The sequence below is a fragment of the Malaya genurostris genome, chromosome 3 (assembly GCF_030247185.1).
Source record: "Malaya genurostris strain Urasoe2022 chromosome 3, Malgen_1.1, whole genome shotgun sequence".
Classification (NCBI taxonomy): domain Eukaryota; kingdom Metazoa; phylum Arthropoda; class Insecta; order Diptera; family Culicidae; genus Malaya; species Malaya genurostris.
In genome coordinates, this window is record NC_080572.1 from 99,659,275 (window position 1) to 99,680,532 (window position 21,258).

The 21,258-nt window shown below is 37.8% G+C and overlaps 1 protein-coding gene across 8 annotated transcripts in view; it reads left to right on the plus strand.

Moving 5' to 3' along the window:
* The window catches only part of LOC131436643 (uncharacterized), a 272,026-nt gene that overhangs the window by 227,985 nt on the left and 22,783 nt on the right, over positions 1-21,258 (plus strand). For 4 of the 8 annotated variants that reach the window (XM_058605479.1, XM_058605481.1, XM_058605482.1 and 1 more), the window contains exon 2: positions 8,418-10,476. The exons of the other annotated variants lie outside the window; for them this stretch is intronic. In XM_058605479.1, coding sequence (XP_058461462.1) covers positions 8,531-10,476 — 1,946 coding nt within the window. In that variant the 5' untranslated portion in view covers positions 8,418-8,530. The remainder of the gene's footprint in view (positions 1-8,417; positions 10,477-21,258) is intronic. 8 annotated transcript variants of the gene reach the window in all.

Here is a 21,258-nt window from a genome sequence, read left to right on the forward strand (position 1 = left end):
GGGGAGAGGAGCTTCCATTTTCCTCCTGCGAGGATTGAGAGGCAGTTTGTTCGTGGTTCGTCTCGTCATCCATTGCCGTGGTATTGTTGTTGATTTCGTTGCTAGTTGCTGTAGATGCGCCTTGTTGTACATTGTTTGCAGTTGCTGGTTGGTTGGATGGTAAGCTGTTAACTGCAGCTGGTGTACTTTGTTCTATAGGGGTTACGTTGGATGGTTTCGTTGAAGGGGATACTTCCCTGTCACAGGTGTACTGGGGTTGCTTGGGGTTGGTGTAAAGGAAGCACCGTTGTCCTTTGGTATAGTTGTCTCCTTGTTCGGTTTATCACATGGCTTACCGTAGTGAACAGCTTTTTGGCAATATTGACATGTGGCCATCTGATTGTCATAGGTAACAAGTGATTTGCACGGTATTCTTGTATCCAGACCGAATGTCACATAAGAAGGCCTCCTAAAGCGCATGCGTAACAAACGTACGCCATTTAGAATACCGGGGAAAAAATTCTTCCACTTTTCTTTTTCGATAGAGAGAATCTCTCCGTATTGGGACATAGTTGCGCGAATATAAGAATCGTTGACGCTTGAGGGAAGATCATGCACACGCACTTCTATAGCACTATCTTCCATAGTCAGTTTTTCTTGATTGAAAAGAATAGCGCTAAGTCATACGTTCCAAAAATTGGCAAAAACTGAGATCCACTATTGTTCGTATAGTATATGACTATGATATGTGGCCGAGCGTTGTCATGATAGATAATGACAAATGCGGGTCACTCGGAAGCAGTTCGTTTGACATACCCTTTCGATCGTGATATATGTATAGTATAATCTTGCTTACGTGAAAAAACGGGCTGGCTATTTGCGCTTAAGGATATCATAATAAATTCACTTTTTGTCATCAGTAAAAATAAGATGCAATTGTCGCAAACTATTCTAAACCTTGAGGAAATGTTGTGAAACTTTAAGGTATATTAAAAACGGATTCATGACCCATAATGTTGCAAGCTTGGATACTCATGAGACAATGTCTCCAATTTCAAAACATCAAATGATTCCTTCAACGTCAAAATCAACATCAACCACTTACGAGACATCGTTATGATCTGTCTCATCAAGTTTCAGAAGTAAACCTAACCAGAACTTTTCGTAATCTAGGAGAATAAAGAAATCCATAAATACAACACTTTTTTGCCTTTCTCATATAAAAAGGTTATGCAATCACTTGAAAAACCGACTAGCAAAAATTGGCCCGAAGGGCCAAGTGTCACATACCATTCGACTCAGTTCATCGAGCTGAGCAATGTCTGTGTGTGTATGTGTATGTATGTGTATGTGTGTGTATGTGTCAAATAATCTCACTAGGTTTTCTCGGAGATGGCTGAACCGATTTTGACAAACTTAGATTCAAATGAAAGGTCTGATGGTCCCATACGGAATTCCTGAATTTCATCCGGATCTGACTCCCGGTTTCGGAGGTATAGGGTAAAGTGTGTTCAATATCGTACACCGTCACTTAAACCGGCGAAACAAAAAACGCAAAAATTTTTCTAAACTGGTGTCAAAAATACACAAATCGATAGTCATTATCAGTAGGCAACTAAACAAACCGATTCCGGCTATCCTAATTCCCGGTATCCGGTTCCGGAAGCACCGGAAATAGTGGTCATATATACCAAAATGGATCTTACTCACTCTTCTCAGCGATGGTTCGACCGATTTCCACAAACTTAGATTCAAATGAAAGAAATCACGGTCCCATACGGAATTCCTGAATTTCATTCGGATCCAACTTCCGGTTCCGGAGTTATAGGGTAAAGTGTGTTCAATATTGTACACCGTCATTTGAACCGGTAAAACAAAAAACGTAAAAAATGTTGTAAACTGGACTCGAAACCGTTATTCCCAATCTTAGGGTCAAATGAAAGGTCTTATGGTCCTACCAAACATTACTGCATATTTTCGGATACAACAAACATTTAAATCGCCATTTAAAGTACTATGGCAAAATTGTATAACATCTTCAAAATTTGAATTAAAACTAGTAGAGTTTGTACGTCATGTTAGTTGGTGACCGTACGAACCGACTTCGATTATACCGCTTCTCGACCTCCGGCGCCGGAAGTGTATATTATAGTGAACCCTCTTCGTTTTCTTAAGGGTGACCTACGCGAGCAAAGCACTTTTATACTAGTTAATGCACAAACAATCCCTTGGTTTCTTTCGAAAATCGAAGAAAAAAATTTGGAATAGAATACCACAATATTATACATGAGAAAGGCATCATTACACCACTAGGTGGATTAAAGCAGGTTTTTTTATTTAAAAAATACTTAATAAGGCTCACCGCTTTAGCACTAGGATGACGAAGGCAGCCTAAATACAATACTATTAACGGATCCTAAGTTTTTTTCTCAATTTCCACACGTCTGCAATTCTACCTAAAATCCTGGTGCCACCTTTCGTAAAATAAAACGCCATGTCTGAATTATAAGTTCCAAAAGTCGGGTGAGGCTTAAACTTCCATCCACTATTATTTAAATGATGTTTGATATAAGGCACAATTTGTGGTCGAGCGTTGTGATCAGAGCTGCTAAATGTCACCATCAACTAGCAACTTTGCACGACGAAGATTGGAAAGTTTGTGTCACTGGACTGCTGCCAACCAGGCTCTACCAATCATCATATGTTATATTGAGTGTCTGAGAGCCGAACTGTCATAATTTACATTCTCTTGATATTACACTCACCAGGACGCTCATTGATTGTCGATCCGATTGATATTATCTTAATTTCTCCTGTCACTGCTTGATTACGATGTGACTAAATATCAATCAAGCAGCATAAACATTGAATCAAATTCATTTACACCAATAAACTCCGAAGTCCGATGACTTTTTGCAAAGAACAATGAACTTTGTCAATTTTTGTGCTTACGATTTTCGTCATCAGTTATAATAAGATGCAATTATCACATCCTTTTTTAACCTTCTGCAGAAAAATGGCTTCCAATTTCAAAACATACAATATTTCAATATTCTATGTTTTGAAATTGGATATTCTGTGTTTTGAAAAGAATATTTACACCAAAATCACTCTCACCCGTTCACAAGATATCGCTGAAGTCTATCTCACATGAATCATTTACGTTTCGCATTCAGCTCATCAGTGCATTAGCAGATTATATTGATCTACTAATGCCACCTCGCGGATCAACATAATCCGCTAAGCAGACGTAAAGTCATTGCTATTTGCAACGCACTTATTTTACACTAAAAGTGCTATGTCTATTCTGACGTGCCGAAAGTAAAGAAACCAATTGACGGCAATAGATAGTATTTGGGGGTTTGGAATTTGGGTTTCGGTTTGTGCTAAATTGCACATGACTAGTTTGAATCATTTACGTTTCGCATTCAGCTCATCAGTGCATTAGCAGATTATGTCATCTGTTGGCGGCCAGCATTGCCGTCAATTGGTTTCTTTACTTTCGGCACATCAGAATGGACATAGCACTTTTAGTGTAAAATAAGTGCGTTGCAAATAGCAATGACTTTACGCCTGCTTAACGGATTATGTTGATCCACGAAGTGGCATTAGTAGATCAACATAATCTGCTAATGCACTGATGAGCTGAATGCGAAACGTAAATGATTCAAACTAGTCATGTGCACTTTAGCACAAACCGGAACCCAAGAGGTTCCAAACCCCCAAATGTGCTATCCCACATGTTTTCAGGAGCAAAAATACCCCATAGATTATTTTCGGAAAATAGAAGCAATGACGACTATTACACTTGGAACATTTGATTTCGCTCAACAAAATTTACAAATGTTTCGTAAATACAACGTAATTGGTAGACTCCATGCGCCATCTTTTGTGAAACACAAGAAATTTCTTGATGTGTTTAACTCAAAATAGATTTTAAAATACTTCTAACAGGATCTGAACTCTAAAATAAATTTCAGGTCAATTCCTTCCCATTCCTCATATTATCAATTTAATTTATTTTCTTATGAATTATAAAATTTGTTCGCAATTTGAGAAGTGTCATTTTTTTTATTATTTTATTAAGAAATAACGTAGAAAATACGAATATTTACAAGTATGTTTTTTTTTCATTTATCGGACAAAAACATTGACTGCAAAAACCGGACACGGATTCTGCAATGTAAAAATCGCTTAAAATCATATTTATCGCGAAACCCGGATAAAAACTTATCCGGTTCTTTCGAAACAAATAGATCAACCAGCACGTAAAAAATAAGCCAACTAAACAGCATAATAATACGAATGTTTTTGAAAGAATTTTTAATTTCAAATTCGATTTTTGCGTACAAAAATACTGGAACAGATTGCAAAGGCCGTGAATTTGAGATACGTGTCCAATACTCCACACTTGAACAATATTTTCTGTAAATGTACGTATTTCTCTGAAAATTCATGCAGTCTCATTTTTAGGTTTTCGTAAACCAGTAGCTGAGAGAATTACGTTCGATTATGTGATAAAAATTGATTTCTTTCAGTCTAACATTTGTCAGGTAGAAACTGTACACAGATATAAATATTTTGTGAATTTACATCTATTTTCATGCACATATTTGGAGCAGATAATTAAACATAAAATTACTTTACAATTCTGTACATTTCAATACAATTTAATCGCAAAATAAACGTTAATTGAAAGATATAGTTATATTCATTGAAAATTCAATGCAATTCAATTTAGTTTTGCATCGATGAAGGTTTTCAATCAAAATTTCGATTCAACCCATGTCTATTCCATGTTACTATTGATTTACATCTCGTGTAAATTTCATCTTTCTGTGTATAGCCTGTGAATTCAGGTGCCGATCCTATTTTCAGCTTCGTTTATGACAGTTTTTGTTTAATTATGAAAAGGTTAATTCGGACTTCAGTAATATCAAATTGATGGTTTATGCTTTCAAACAAATTGCTACGACGATATAAACTATCTTAAGCTTACCGATTTTATGACACATATTCACGTACAAGTTGGGTTAAATTTGAGTATTGAATTACATTTTTTTACTCATTTCATATTAAAGACTGTACCAGAAAGTATGGACGCACTTTGATTTCGCTGTAAATAATTCACAAGTGTTAGATATTCAAATTTTATTCGGTATACTGATAATATTAGACTACAACAACAGAATATTATATTCAACATTTGCTACTTAGCCATTGTAGACTAGCTGGCGCACCTTCTTGCGAACGTTCTTCATTAAATTCCGTACAGACTTCTTGGCGACAAGTTTTGACACTTTTTTCCAATCTTTTCCGAACTTTTGAATGGTTTCGGCTGCCGAGACATGTTTCCTAAGGTGTGCCTTCGTTAATGCCCAAAATTCCTCAATTGGTCGAAGTTGTGGGCAATTTGGTGGATTCATGTCTTTTGGGACGAAAGTGGCATTTTCGGTAGTATACCATTCTACCGTTGATTTCGAGTAGTGGCAAGAAGCAAGATCTGATCAGAAGACAACAGGATCCTTGTGGCTTCGAATCATGGGTAGAAGTCGTTTTTGTAAACATTCCTTGATGTATATTTCGCTGTTCATTGAAGCAGTGGTAATGAAGGGTTTCGAAATCTTACCGCAGCTACAAATTGCTTGCCAGACCATAGCTTTTTTACCAAATTTTTCGATTTCAATCGATGTCTCGGACTGGTTTAACACTTGCTCTTCTCACACCGTATAATATTGTGGTCCCGGCAAGGATTTGTAATCGAGTTCCACGTAGGTTTCGTCGTCCATGATTATGCAGTTCAAATTTCCAGCAAGAATCGTATAGTACAGCTTTCGATTTCTCGGCCTGATCGATGCTTCTTGTTTCGGACTACGTTTTGGTTGTTTCTGCTTCTTATAGGTTCGAAGATTCAAACGTTCTTTAGCACGAAGAACATTTGACTTCGAAGTGCCCACTTTTTTGGCCACATCCCGAACTGAAACCTCCTTCTTTTGCACGAACGCCTTCTGTATACGTTTATCCAACTGAGGGTTAGCAGGGCCTTGTTTTCGACCCGTTTTCGGTTTATCCTCAAAGGTGTTATCCTCACCGAACTTCCTGATTGCATTTCGCACGGTATTTTCACTTACTACTTTCATTTTTGCTATCTTTCTCAGTGACAGTCCGCGTTCTGTGCACCATTTGTACACAATTTTTCGACGTTGTTCTGCTGAAAGTCCACGCATTTCGAAACAAACTAATGAAAACGAATAAACAACTGCACAAGCGGTTAGAGAAGAGTGTAAACAACAGGACGCAGCCATAAAAATTGACAGATTCTGAACCATTGCGAAATGGCAGTGGTTTTTGGTTGCGTCCATACTTTCTGGGACAGTCTTTTTTGTTATTTTAACTTTTTCTACTTTAATTTTGCTGTTGCATTCGTCAGTTTCGTTTCAATCTATTTTCCTCGTTAGATACTGATGAAACGCTAAAAAACAAATTTGTTAAATGAACAAAAGATTATCAAAGCAATACAAATTGATCAAAATTCATACTAAAAATAATTGAAAATTTAATGAATAACAGACTCTTAATGCTTAAACAGTGAGAACGGAAATCTGTATAAGACATAAATTTTCATCGATGTAATATAAATTTCAGAAAATTCATTCACATATGAATAATGAGTTTGATTCCATTCAATTTTCTATGCAGCGTAAACTTTAGAATAGATAAAACGCATTTTTCTGTCTGCCAACTGTATTTTATGTCATGACTGATTGAGATTCCCATGATTAGCACGTCGTTTTCACTTGCCGCTATCACACGACTACCTAGTTCGACTGTATGAGTTTTTTTTATTTAAGGCTGTATGAGTAACATATGAGTGTTTCTGAGAACTCTATCGATACACGGACGCTCGTTGTGATCTAATGATTTTTGGTTCAAATCCCACTCGTTGCCAACCCTTATTATTGTTTATTTCGATGATTTTCTGTAAAGCCATGTAATTTTCAAATCTCTCGTAAAATTCTGTTATTTCTGATCAGAGATGCCAGGTAGAAATTTCAAAAATAATTTCAGGGTTGGAAAAGTCTATATATCCCAAAAAAATCTGCAGTGAGGAAGTATGTCTTGCTGGCCGCCATTTCTCTATTTCTCTATAAAGTATGATAAGCTAAACCAAACGAAAAAAAAGGTCGCGACAATTTCAAAAGTCTTTAAATTTTGACGAAAGTCAGCGAAAAACTCTATTTTCAAAAGTCTGCACAAAAAAATGTCTGCAGCACTTTGTACGAAATCTGCAAATTTACTGACAAATCTGCAGATCTGACTTCTCTGTTTCTGATGGATGCCTTTTGTTACATGTTAGGCATCATCTAATGGAACTTCACAGGTTTCTTTCTTATTGTTTAGTTAAAGGTTATCCTACGATAATCGAGTTTATTGATCCTCTTGACTCCACTTTTCTCTTCAGACACTGATAATTTCGCTTATAATAAGAATACCTAAAATACTGCTAACAAAACATGATGACGGAAGATGACTTCCGTCGCACTCAAGCATTCCAACGCACCTTTCTCCTATTGAATGGTGGTTTTTGTGTATCAGTTTCATTGGTTGATGGAATACCACTGGGTTGATTTTAAATCATTGTTGAGATCCGCTAGTTGGAGTTCAAGCGGCTCAATACTTTTCCCTATAGACATGATATAGAATTATTTATTTTTTTTACGTTTTGTATTCGACTGCATTAGCAGTTTATGTTCAACTACTAATGGCACCTCGGGGTTCAACATAAATCGCTAGACAGACGTAAAGTAAATGCCTTTTGCTAATTGTTCGTTTGCACCAAAGTACCATGTTTATACTGACGTCTCTGACGCATTGTAGACGACTATCGATCAAAGCCTTGGAGATCCCTATGCTATTTGAACCAGCAAGATGTGACAGAAAAATATCTATCTGAAAAATATTAGATCTGTCTAATACTGTTTCAAACCCTTTCTAACTCTTATATCGTTTTCGCTTGATGCCAAACGTAACCCAGTTTCTACTCTAACTGCTGTGAAGCCGTTTGTTTGAAGCCAGTTTCGAACCTAATTTCAACGTTATTGAACTGAAATTCGAGTCGTTCTTATATCGGGTTGGCTGAAACGCTCGTTGCTCAGTGCGAACCCAGTTTCGTGAAATATGTTTGTTTGATGAAACTGCTCTGGGTCAGCTTTAGTTTTTTCAAACGAAAACAACATTAGTAAGGAAATTTAGTCTTATTTATCACGCTGTGTCGATTCCCGCCGTTTATTCAAATAAACCGGATCAACAATGTTAAACCGGGTTCAAAACATTGTACTAATTTTCTCACTGAATCTCAATGAATTCAAAAGCCTCATTTACTTATCAAATTATGTCTAAAATTGTTAAACTGAACTTCACAACGATTTGCTTCATAGCAGATTCACATCGCCCGCTACCGATGACAAACACACCAAAAATGTGGCCTTTGCGAGGCACGAAAAAAAAGTGAATGAAATCAATCGCGTAGAGAAGCAAAGCAAAACCGAAAATGATGATAAACGGTGACAGAAGTGGCATGAGTGGCGCGCTATTCAGCAATCAAATGGCAATAAATGGTGACCGGTATCAACAGCAGCGTCAGCGTTCACGAGTGACAGGACCGGTCGAGGCAATGGCGGCGTTGCCTGGAGGAGGTCAGTGGCATGCACCATTTATCGATGATGTCAACCGACTGCAGAATCAGACAAAAGAAAGTGTAGTTATGCGAAATAAAGTGATTGATCTGGACAAGAATCGTATAAAGTGCGGCCGCAATAAGCTCTGGTCAAGGCCGCTGAGTTTCTCTGGTTTCTTCAAAAAGTCGCTGAACCAAGGTTCGATACAGCTGGAGGCAAACAGGGATGAAGGAGGTGTTCGACATAGTACGAATTACGCTGTCAATCAGGGCCTGTCCGCTTCAAATGGTAACGAACCATCAGGGCGGGGCGCAAAGTTTGATCTTAACATGATTCGTAAACTGGAAGAAGAAATATACAAAAGAGGCCGAGAACAGCGGCTGGATGAGTGTAACGCGGAAGCGAAAGATTTCCACGATTTCTATTTTAGTCAGAGAACGTTTGGCGAAAAGAAGACGTTCTCCAGTGATACTTCGGCGTTCAAAGGGAATGCCAAAGCGCTACTGGTGGTTGACTCAGAAGCACTGGAACCAATGTTACTGAAGCGACCGCTGAGTACAGATGATGCACTTTTGCAAACTAGATCTCGCGAATCGGAAAACGAGCCGGACAGCCACGAGGATGCATCCAACAAATCGATCATCATCGTGGACAACTCTGAGTTCTACCCAGTGCTGATGAGGTATGATATTAATAGCAAACTAGTGAATCGGCAGTTCAGGAAACAAACCGAACAACATAACGACGAAAAACTAAAAATATTCACCCAAAAGGGAGGTTCGCCACCCAAGACTGTGTCAACGAATACCGTTGCCGGCGCATCATTAACTGGTAATAATGGCAAGAGCGGAGAGGCACCACTGTCACCGTCTAAATTAACAGCTGTCAAGAAAGACTTGCCAGCCCTAAAAACTAAAGCAACGCGTAACGAATCGGTCGCGTGTTGTGAAACCAAAAGTGTAAACAATAATAGTCATGCTGCTCAACTGAAGAAACTAGTCGTTAACGCGCGACCGCCACCTCCTGCAGGGTCTGGGAGTGGCGATCGTTCTAAAAAGACCCGCTCCAACCTCTTCCAACGGTTCCTTCTGCAGCGGAGAAGTCTCAACCTTTCAGTCAGACGTCGCCGACGTCACGAGTGTCATTTCCGACCATCGCCAGTATCTACTTCAACGGAATCAGGCTGTTTATCGTATAGCCAACCTACTGCTAACAAACTTAAATATGAATATTTAAAAAGGATGCAACGATATGACTTTGAGACATCGTCCACAACCGACCGACATTTGTCTACCGCTCACACTAGCAGTGAACCAAATCTTCTTTCACGGGCAAACTGGAAAAGTGCATATTTTCTACAACACCTTCAACGCATACCCCGCAGTTGGAGCACTGGTGACCTGGACAGTCTGAACCATCTGATGTCATCCTGCAAAAATTTTGCCAACATTTTCGAAAGCACCAGTGACAATCTGTCCCGACTTTCGGCTATCGTAATCTCGTCCAGCAGCAACGGTTCCCCATCGTCTGGCTCGCTGACATCATCCTCGTCAATGTCATCTGGTTCCAGAATGCAGTCACTGTTGGGGAATTATTACCGCCAACTTCAAAGCAGAGACCGTTCGGCATACAAAACACGTTCAGTGGTAACCAAACCTCCGTTGGGTTGCCCAAACGCAACCGGAACGGTAGGAACTGTAGGAACCACGAACCCGCCCAGCAATGTTCAGATTCTTCGGAAAAAATCTTCATCTTTTCGAGGTGTACTGAGACGAAGCAATACTCCGGATGTGGTTAATACTTGGATTTACAGAAAAAGGTAAATAGCATTAATAAGTGATTATTTATTTGTAAGTATCATTTATTAGCTAAATCGAACAAACTGTTGTGAATTTTGTTGTTGTTTTTTTTTACTAGTCTATCAACACGGTTCTCTTTTTTTTCTGCCTCAGCATCTATCGATCACCACCTCATCAACAAAGCGAAACTGCATATATTTGAATAGTTCAAGTCTCTAGTGCCAGTGACATACACACACATACATTCAATGCTGATGTTAGAACACTGCGAAACCTTTTTCAATTGCGAAATAAAAATGATCTCGTCATCATCGTCATAATAATAGAACTGGTAATGTCTTCATTCATAACCTGCTTTGCCGTACCTTCCTATTTGCAAGGTTAACAAATGATCGTTAACGTCAGGAAAGAGCCAAAGAGAAGCTATTTACCTCCCCCATAGCGAATGCGAATGACTTACGCCACTTCCTGAAGATGGACGTTGAATAGTGAATACATCTATGTTATACAGCTTGACTAGTGGGATTTTCCCATTTCACCGCCGCGCTTTGCCACAACCCCGGCAGTACTGTTGCGCTGTTCTTCATAAATGTCATGTTTAGCATAAGGTGTCATCAGTTAGCGGTTGTGATTTGGTAGATTTTTGTGTAATATTTTTACGAAAAACATGTTCGACTCGTCGTTGGAACGCGAAGAATTAACTTCGAGAAAAAATATGCAAGCTATTCTTTAAGACTAGATGTTTGACTTCAATGTGTTACTTTCTTTATGAGTCAGTTAATCATTCGGCTTCTTTGAAATAGCGACATACCCGGCACAATATGACAACGCGGTTTTTTTGAATGAGAAATTGTCGTGCGAATGTTTCCAATTTTCACATTATGATTTATTCTCATATTGAAGATCTTTTTTTACTTTTTTTGTTTATTTCACACGATTACAGGTGGGTTATAATATTAAACATAATATGTGTTTGTTTAACCTATCCCAAGCCCCACAGTATACAGAGCAAAATGTCTTCTGATTGACCATTCCAGTTCCACGTTTCAGTGTAATATTTGTACCAAATGGAATAAAACATTACAGAAAGACTTTCGATTCCATGAAAATGACAAGCATCCGACGCTTCTATAGTTTATATTTTCAGTTTTGTATAAACAATTAACATTTTGCGATCTTACCATCAACCCAGTTTGAATTTGAACCCGCCAAGGTCGGCGCTCGAAGACATGACAATTTGCTTGTAAAACCAGTCCCCTTTGCATTGATCCGCCAACCCGGTACTGCATCTCCTCACCTTCAATTTGGACGAGAGGCGTTCTAATTATCATCCTGCTAGGATTCAGCGGCATATTGTTCACCACTCGCATTTTCGTTTCTTCGTAGTCTTTGTAGCTTTTATTACTGTTGTTATTTTAGTTATTGTGGTTGTTGTTGCAGTGGCGTTTCTTATTGCTGCTACTCTTGTTATGGTTTTTATGAATACTTCTTGAATCGATGTTAATTGTAGCATATTTGCCTGTTTCTGTTTGTTTCATTAAAATAACAGAGGTAACAAAGGGCCAGTGTTAAACGATTGTTCTTTTCTTGCCAATTTCAATGCAGAACTTACCGTAGTGAACTGGCTGTTCCCAGAAATAACATATATGGGGCATTCCACGCACCGTCAGCCACCTAATTTTTTTTTCATCTAACTATTTTTTTCGATAAGGAACTCGAAAATATTCGACACGTATTTTTTTATTCCAATATGGTACTTGGAATTTTTGGAGATATGATTATTTGAAGTTTCACGTTTACTAAAAAGAGCCTTTTTTCAACAGCCTATACTGTAAAATTTAATAAAGATGCAAAAATTTGTCCAAGACATGAGATATGCGTCTTTTTCTTAGCTTTCAAACAAGCGATTCCATAAAACAAGCTTTAAAGCTAGTTTCATGAAAAAAGTTAAAAATTAATAAACAAATAAAAAAAAATCAAACTTGAGCCTCATTTTTTTTTCTTAAAAAATTGAATTAGGGATTTAATTTAATCTTGGCAAAGTTTAAGAGTGGATAGATTAATACTTTCGGAGCAGTGAATTTTTCAATCTCGACCCGCACGCGCGGAGCGTACCGCAGCACAACTCGCTCGGATACGGGCGACATATCGCGCCACTGATCGAATCCCAACTTTGACAGTTTATTGTTAGCAACGTTTCAGTTACGATCCCACTTCCCACGAGATTCCCTACTTTCGGAACAAAATATCTTGATATGTTCATCGAATGCGCTGTCTTACGAATACTACAATTTTTTGGCAAAACTTTTTTGTTTCAATTCGGTAAGATAGGAGGGCGGCAAAAAAAAAGGCAATCGATATTTTAAAATTTGAGAAATGCAATGTTACAATGTAAGTAAATGAAAGAATTATTTCTGTACATTCGCTGAATATAGACACATTGTCATCAGCCTCAGAGGATTCAGAATCTGTGATCATTATTGCTTCAGCAGAATTTTCCCTCACAGCAAATGAATGAATTGCATCATTTCGCATCTTTTCCAAAACTGTGTGTCAGCACTATTTTAATACTCACGTAAATTCTTTTGCCCCAATTTTACTCGCTTTCTGCCTAAACGGTGTACAAAAAACATCATTTGCTTTCAAAAAATCAAGAAGGGAAGAAGAAATCCGACGCAACGAATTTTTTTGATTTTTTCTAACATGAGTCTTAAAGTTAAACGGATTGCAGCAACAATTTTTGATTTTTGAATTCATTTTTACACCGTGATCTTAACTGAAACGTTGCTAACAATAAACTGTCAAAGTTAGAATTCGATCAGTGCCGCGACATGTGTCGACAAGTTAAGCGCGTATTCGAGCGAGTTGCGCTGCGGCACACTCCGCACGTGCGGTTCGAGATTGAAAAAATCACTGCTCCGAAAGTATTATTCTGTCCACTCTGAAACTTTTCCAATATTGAGTTAAACCCATAAGGCTTCTTTTTTAGCTAAAAAAGCAAAAAAATTAGGCCCAAGTATGATTTTTTTTTTAGACTTGAATCGATGGTTCGGATTGGTTGAATATTTGCAATTCTCGTATAATATTTTAACCCCGACAAGGATTTGTAATTAAATTTCACTCGGATCTTTATCGATGATTCTTGTTTCGAACGGCGTTCGAAGATTTCATTAAATTTCACTCGGATCTTTATCGATGATTCTTGTTTCGAACGGCGTTCGAAGATTCGAAAGTTCTTTCGCATTAAAAACATTTAACTTCGAAGTGCCAACTGTTTTGGTCACATCCCGCTCTAAATGCTCCTTTTTCTGCTCTAACGGCTCCAGTCTACGTTTATCCAAACAAGGGTTTTCACACAACTGCCTGCCAGATCTCGCTCATCGCACGATTTGTTCAATTATTCTATCTATTTTTGCTTTTTTTCTCAGTAACAATCTCGGTTCCTAGCACCATTTCGACGTAAACAATTAATTTCAAAAGGGCCTAAAAGTAATTGACGGATTCTCTTTGTTCACTTTCTCTTTCGACTATATCTGCCTTATTATACAATTATTCGCTACATATATGGTACTGTTAGAAAAATGGAAATATTGTCTTTCATTCTACACGAATAAGTCCACGAATTTTGAAAATTTCGAAACTGATAAATACTACTAAACTACACATATAATTAGAGAAAAGGGTAAACAACAAAATGTTGCCGAAAAAATCGATAGATTCTCAATTATTTCGAAATCAGTGTAACACTTTAGAAAAACAACAATCAATTAGTTGTATCAATTTTTAACCAATCGAATTCAGATAAACATCTAATATTTTTCCTGCATTCTACTCAAATTTCTACAGCATCTTCAGCACATTGGCAACTTAAAATTGAACTAAAAGAATTCGTTAGTTTTTGTTTTATGACTTATATAAACCCAAAAAAGTGAAAAATATGAAGTTTTTCTTTGAATTATTCTAAAAAAATTGTTTTTGTTGCTTTTAGTTCCGAACAGAGCTTTGAGTACCAAGAATAAATTGGTGCATGGTTTTTTGATTTCAGTTAAACAGAACGGCCAGAATCATGGCAGCAGTGGAGTACCTTTTTTATATGTATTTTTGTTGATCAGTATATCTGCGAAAATATTATATATGTCAGAACATTCGCCCGGGATGGCGGCTCAATGCATAGGGCGCTGGTCTTACAAGCCAGTTGTCGTATATTCGAGCCCCGACTTGGAAGGATTCATAGTGCCAGTAGGATCATTGTACTAGCCATGCAATGATTCTGTACGCTATAAATCTGCAGTCTGTTGAAACAGAAATACAAAATTCCACAAAAGCCTTTGCTTGGTACATCCCTTGTTGATTGTTTAATTTCAATTTTCAGTTTCTCTCCCGATCCAGTTTTCCAGGTTGTTGACAAACATCCTCAGATCATTTTTATTGTGTTGGTAACAGTTGATTCAATCGTATTTAAGACTTTCGCCTAATTAGGGATAGTTCAGATTTTCACAATGCGCGAGCAAAATTTTGACGGGTTGCCTTCACTTGCTGCGAGGTACTTTTTCACAGCTGAATAGCATATGCCAAAGTAGAACAGTTGGTATATTGCTACACACACGCACATCTTTTAAATGAGACGTGTACAAGTTTTTTTTAATGCACAATGAAAGAAACAAGTTAACCAATTTTCAATCGAAACACCTTCTACGGGTTCGCCATGTAACTTTTTTTTTAACATGCAATAAAACACAAACGGTTCATCCGATTTCAAAATTTATTTTTTCATATTGAAGTACAATCCTTCCGGTTAATTGTGGAATATAATTTCATTCAAATGGCTGCCTCGGCTGGCCTTGCCGTACGCCATACGATCGGTCCAGTTACATTTTTGATTGTATGCAGCCTTATTTCAGCTATGGCTGCACGTTGTCCTTCAAGGCTTGAATTGTCTCTGGCTTGTCCACATAACACTTATCTTTAACAGCTCCCCAAAGATAATAGTCTAACGGCGTCAAATCACAGCTCCGAGGCGGCCAAACGACATCCGAATTTCGACTGATAATTCGATATTCGAAGACTGTGCGCAGAAGATCGATCGTAGCGTTGGCTGTGTGGCACGGAGCGCCGTCTTGTTGGAACCAAATGGTGTCCAAGTCTTCCTCTTCAAGTAACGAAAAGAATCGCTAATCATGGCGCGGTAGCGCTCGTCATTGACCGTGCCGGCGGCTCCTGCCTCATTTTCGAAGAAAAATGGCCCAATGATGCCGCCAGACCAAAATCCGCACCAAACCGTCACTCTCTGAGGATGCATCTTCTCCATGATAACGTGCGGGTTTTCCTTCCCCCTGATGCGACAATTTTGCTTATTAACATATCCGCCGAGATGAAAATGTGCCTTATCCGAGAAGATGATTTTTTGGCAAAATCGGCATCTTCTTCAAGATGATCGCAAGCCCATTTTCACGCGTTCCTAAAGCGTATACAAAACCATTTTCGTTCAGCGGAAGCATAAAACTATGTTTCTGTCAAATCAGAAGTGAAATTAAGGTTACCAATGTCGAAATAACCGCTAGTTCAAAAAAACGTTAGATGGAGAACCCTATACTTTTGTCGTACGTTTTCAATATCACTTTTTCAACTTCAATATTCGAACACAAACAATCAATAATTTGTACCAAATATCTGAATCAAACCCACTGTTGCTGATCTCCTTAATGATCCGCAAGTAGTTGATTGTAGACCAACTAATTAACAGAACAATAAGATGACAATTGATTTGTTACAATCCCCCTATCCCAAATTTAAAAGTTCCAAAATAACTGTCAGTGTGCGTCCCTGACAATCAAGATCATATGGCGAAATTGTGTTTTGGGTGAACGTCACGTCAACGATGTTACTGACTAATGGGAAACATAAAAATATCGGAACAGTCGGACCATGTTTATTTCTCTATGTTTCCTTCAATTACCACGATATTTCGTCTACCGTACCGAGCAAATTGAGGCAGTATTTCTTAAAATCATATTTACGCGTTGTATTTTTGAACTCAATGCCATCGCGACTCGTTTCGGTAGTTGTGTTGTGAAAAGTTTTTGTTTGGATATGTGCTACAAATCATAAACCTGACAAATGAGTTGAGCTGCTGAGGAAAACAATTTTGCTCACGACAATGTTTTCAAGGTGAATATCTTGAAGATAGTTTGTTGAAACTAGGAAAAATATTCAAAAAAGAAAAAGTATGCTCTTTCTACCTATCAGTCACAAACGTTTCCAACATTCATATCTCATGTGCATCTACACAGGATAACACACGAATGGCGAAACATATCCCACTGCAAACGAAACCCAAATTAACCGATGCCATTCTACTGCACGAATGTACCATGTCAACAGGTTGGCCCGACTAGATTAATTGCTTCGATAAGCTTCGCTCCAAAGTTGTCTGGGAGACACACGAAGTCCAGCGCAGTTCCATGACAGTCAATTTGTCGGAATCGTAACGACCGCATACATTTATAATTATTTGTATGTGGGTAATGTATCGACAGTGCGCAAGAACAGCAACCAATTTCCGATGACGATGGCAGATACACCGTACATTCGCCTTGGGTCAGGTGTCTGTGGTTACCTTCAAAAGGTAAAAACCTCGCCTGGTGTCCTGTATGCCAGCGCACATTAATTGCAATACTTATAGGCCAGGAAGTTATAAGCCAGCGTAAATTTATCTGCACATCAGACATTTTTCAGTACAGTCGCTTTGTGACAGTGTCATGCCAATAGAGCTTTAGATAGGACTCAGAGAAACAGGATCCAATCAATAGTATATTTCGATTTCAGATATTTTAGTATTGAGCTTTCAAGTAAAGTATGCAGAACTCGATACAGCCTGAATCTTGATTAAACACTATAGGCTGGAAAAACCGAAAATATTATCCTCCACAGTAGAGTAACTGTACAGCATTGCATTTGCGAAAACTCAGAACCAGTTCATTTGACCGACGATATTTGGTTTCTTGCATTGCATCGATTTCATCTCTCAGATTTAGCATACATCAATTGCATGCTACTTTGCCCGTGGGCATTTCGGTGTTCTACCGTAAATCTGCCCTGCTTTGAGTTTTCTGTTTGCTGCTGCATCATACGGTGAAAAGATATTCAGATATCCGTTTTAAAATGCATTAGATACGGCTCATAACATGCAAGACGACTTTCGATTGGTTCTCTCTTTCATACTGCACATGACATCATCCGTACCGAGTACCAAAATTGCGTAGGGACTGCACCAGTCAACTGTTGCAGAGGCAGACACGTGATAACAATAAATTGTTCTGCCACGAAGTCGGAGGTGTTTGAAAATCTGGGTCATATGTAAATCCCAATCATGGCTGAGCACCGTCATCCGGCACGCTACTTACTGTTTGCTCCCAGTGATTCAAGCAGCTTTCATGTCAAAAACGACGGCGATTATGATGGTTATTAGTGATGCAGTCTTTGGTTGCCAATGTTGCCGCGATGGCAGTTAATAAAAGGTTTAAACGATGAATCAGAGCTGCTTATTCAGTTTATTTCCATAAGAGTGTACTATGTGCAGACTGTGTTTTAAATTACACACTCTGTCGTATCATTGTATATTATAGTACTTTGGTGAAAGCTAAATTAAAAACTTGCCTCAACTTTTCGCTCATCGATGGAAAAGATATCGTCTTATAGTTATCTCGAATTACTATTGTAATCTTTAAATTAGCTTTTGACTATTGCATGAAACTGCTTTCTCCGATTAACGTTAGTTAAACACGATTAAGATGTAATTTGATAGCAGTCTGTTAGCAATTCGTCTCGGATTCATAGTTCAATGCATCATGCGCTGGTTTTACAAGTCAGCTGTCGTATGTTCGAGCCTAGAGATCGTGAGTCTCCAGGAGAGGAGAAGCCGCTTTTGGAAACAATCTTCTCAATACACCTGTCCATCCATACTTGGGGTAACAAAAAGTATACTCTCTTTTCTGCAAGAACAAATCGCTTACCAAATTAAGAACTTTTTGGAAAAATTTGGCATTTTCGGGAACATCACACTTATAATTGACAGTCATTTACAGTGCTGAAATCTTATTGGAATTCGCGTGGTTTCGTTAAATTCTGGTCGTACAACTTTCGGGCATGGTCTATCGCGACCGTATTCTGTTTTTCGTTACGGTTTGGGTACTTCTGAATTTTAAACATTCTGGACTATGAATTTTGGTATTCTGCACCGCCATCCTTGTTCACCTTGGCAAAGCCTTGGTATTACATTCCTGTAGTGGAATTTGACCTTCTGTTTCAACAAACTTCGCAGCCGATTCAGAGTGTACATAACCATTGCATGGCTGGTGCTACGATTCTACTGACACTACGAATCCTTCCAGGTCGGGGCTCAAACATACGACAACTGGTTTGTACGACCAGTGCCTTAGGCATTGAACCGCCAAACCGGAACATGCAATGCACCCCTCCTGAATAAGCTTAAAAAACAAATCGAAACCCAGTGAATAATTTGTTGCTAACTATGATTACGGTTGGTATATATGAGCATCACAGAGAAAAACTCGTTGACACGTTTGCCTTTTTCCTTCTCGGATAGAGCAGTGATATTTCATTCCCGCGCTTGAGTAGCTATGGAAGGTGAAAATATGATCCGTTTCATTTAATCTAGCCTGCGCAGAATTCAGTACAGTCAGTATTATTATAATTCGCAAAATATGTTTGTCGTGAAGCACACAGACATTTTATGATCTCGCTCAGGGTCTCCGAAGCTCCGATAGAAAGTCTTTTTTCCAGAATTTCGATTACCTTTCTATAGAGACAAATAGAATGGCCTGCAACAAGAGTAACCAATTAGCATAAAATCATTCACGATTTGTTTTCAAACTTTTTTAGAGGGGGAAACTTTATACAACTTAGCGAAGCACCTCACCCATAGAACGAATTCATTGTCTGTGTTCCCAGCTAAAACTGAAAATATATTCTAAATAGTCTATAAATATAACAAACTTCTATGTAACCAATTTGATTCCATATAACTTTATAATATAAAATGGTGCGTTTTAAGAGTTTTTAAATAAATGCTTTACAGAATAAACTGTATCAAATAGAGATATTAATAAGATAGAATGTGCATAAAAAGGATGTGTACAAAATGAAGACGGCATTCTATCATTTCCGACTACGATATTTTCAATTCTTTTTCATTGCTGCCATCAAATCAAAGCAAATGGTATGATGCTTTGTAATTAATTAACTCGTTAATACTTTCTGAAAATTTCATTCCTGTCTATAAAATCAATCTGAGAAGATCACTCAAATGAAAATTTATTCCGAAAAACAACAGAACTGTGTGTTCGAGACTTGCTGACGATGCTGCGCTCCTGTTACTTCTATGAATCAAATTCATGCTAAATACCGTTTTATTGGGTTTAATATAAACAGTGCAGTGTAATCAACCAGCTGGAATGAAAACACCTTTTCGTCGCTCTAATCACTATTTGGAATGTGACAAAAATATGTTTGTTCATATTAACCACCCTACGTGCATCGAAACTATTGCAGTCATTATTTCTCAGTTGCGATTCAGTTGCGAATTTATTCAGTAGTGAATTTCTTTAGAAATATAACAATTAAATCTTGCACGAATCACTTTAGTGTCGAACTAAAATTCAGCAGGGAAGTATCATCGAAGACTGCTCCCTTTAGAATATCTTTTTAGCGATATTTCTTTGGGTGAAAATTCTGAGTTTTTTTTAGAAAATCTCTTGAGCTGATTTTTTCCCGAGTGATAGTGAATGAACTTTTTCTGATCATGGTTTTCCCAACATGATGTTTCCACATCTCAAAATCGTCCTCTTCTTTTAGTGTTTTTTCATCTCGACCATAAGCGACATAAACGGATTTTCATTCATATTATTTCCTTTCTATTTCGTTTATGTGGTATGTTTTTCATTATGTTGTTCATTTTGCTTCAATATTCTCTCCTTTAAGTACGCTTCGTCTTCACATTCGTCATTCATGCCTGTTTGTTGTGCTTCTGCCTTCCATTTCCGCTTTCCCGTCATTTTATGGTAATCATTTGCTATTTTTTCAATATCAGTTATTTCTTTTCTTTTTTGTCTCCATTTTCTTCTCTCTTTTTTCTGTTTTATGAGTCTATTTTTGACTTTCTAGATTTTAGATGTGTCTCTTATATTGATTATGTCTATTTTATTATTCTATTCGATTGGTTCGTTTATTTGTTTATATTTTCGGTGTGTTTTTCAGTTTGTTTGTTTTTCCTATTTTTAAGAACAGAAGGTTAGAATGATTCAGTTATTCTTATCCATTTTTCTACAGTGAATGAGTGTAGTTACATAATATAAAATAATTCAATGGTGATAAAAATATTATTCTCGTGTATTTATTGTACTAAACGCTCAAGTGACAAATTTGTTGTTGTTTCTACTTTTTGTGTCTTTACTTCTTCGTTTCTCCCGACGAACCAAGGTAAAATTAATAATAATAGTAATATTCTTCGTTGTTTCTGATTGCTTTACATTTATGTTATTACCAGATTTGCTAATTGTTTTGATTTCTCATATTCGCAATCACTGTGAAAACCGACTTTCGAACCGAGGCCCGGAGGGTCGACTGTCATATACCCTTCGACTCTGTTCGTCGAGTACCCAAAATGTATGTGTGTGTATGTGCGTATTTTTTGCACTAATTTTTTTCGGAGTTTCATACTAAATTCCTGCATTTCATCTGGATCTGAGTTCCGGTTTCAGAGTTATGGGTGAAAATGTGCAAAA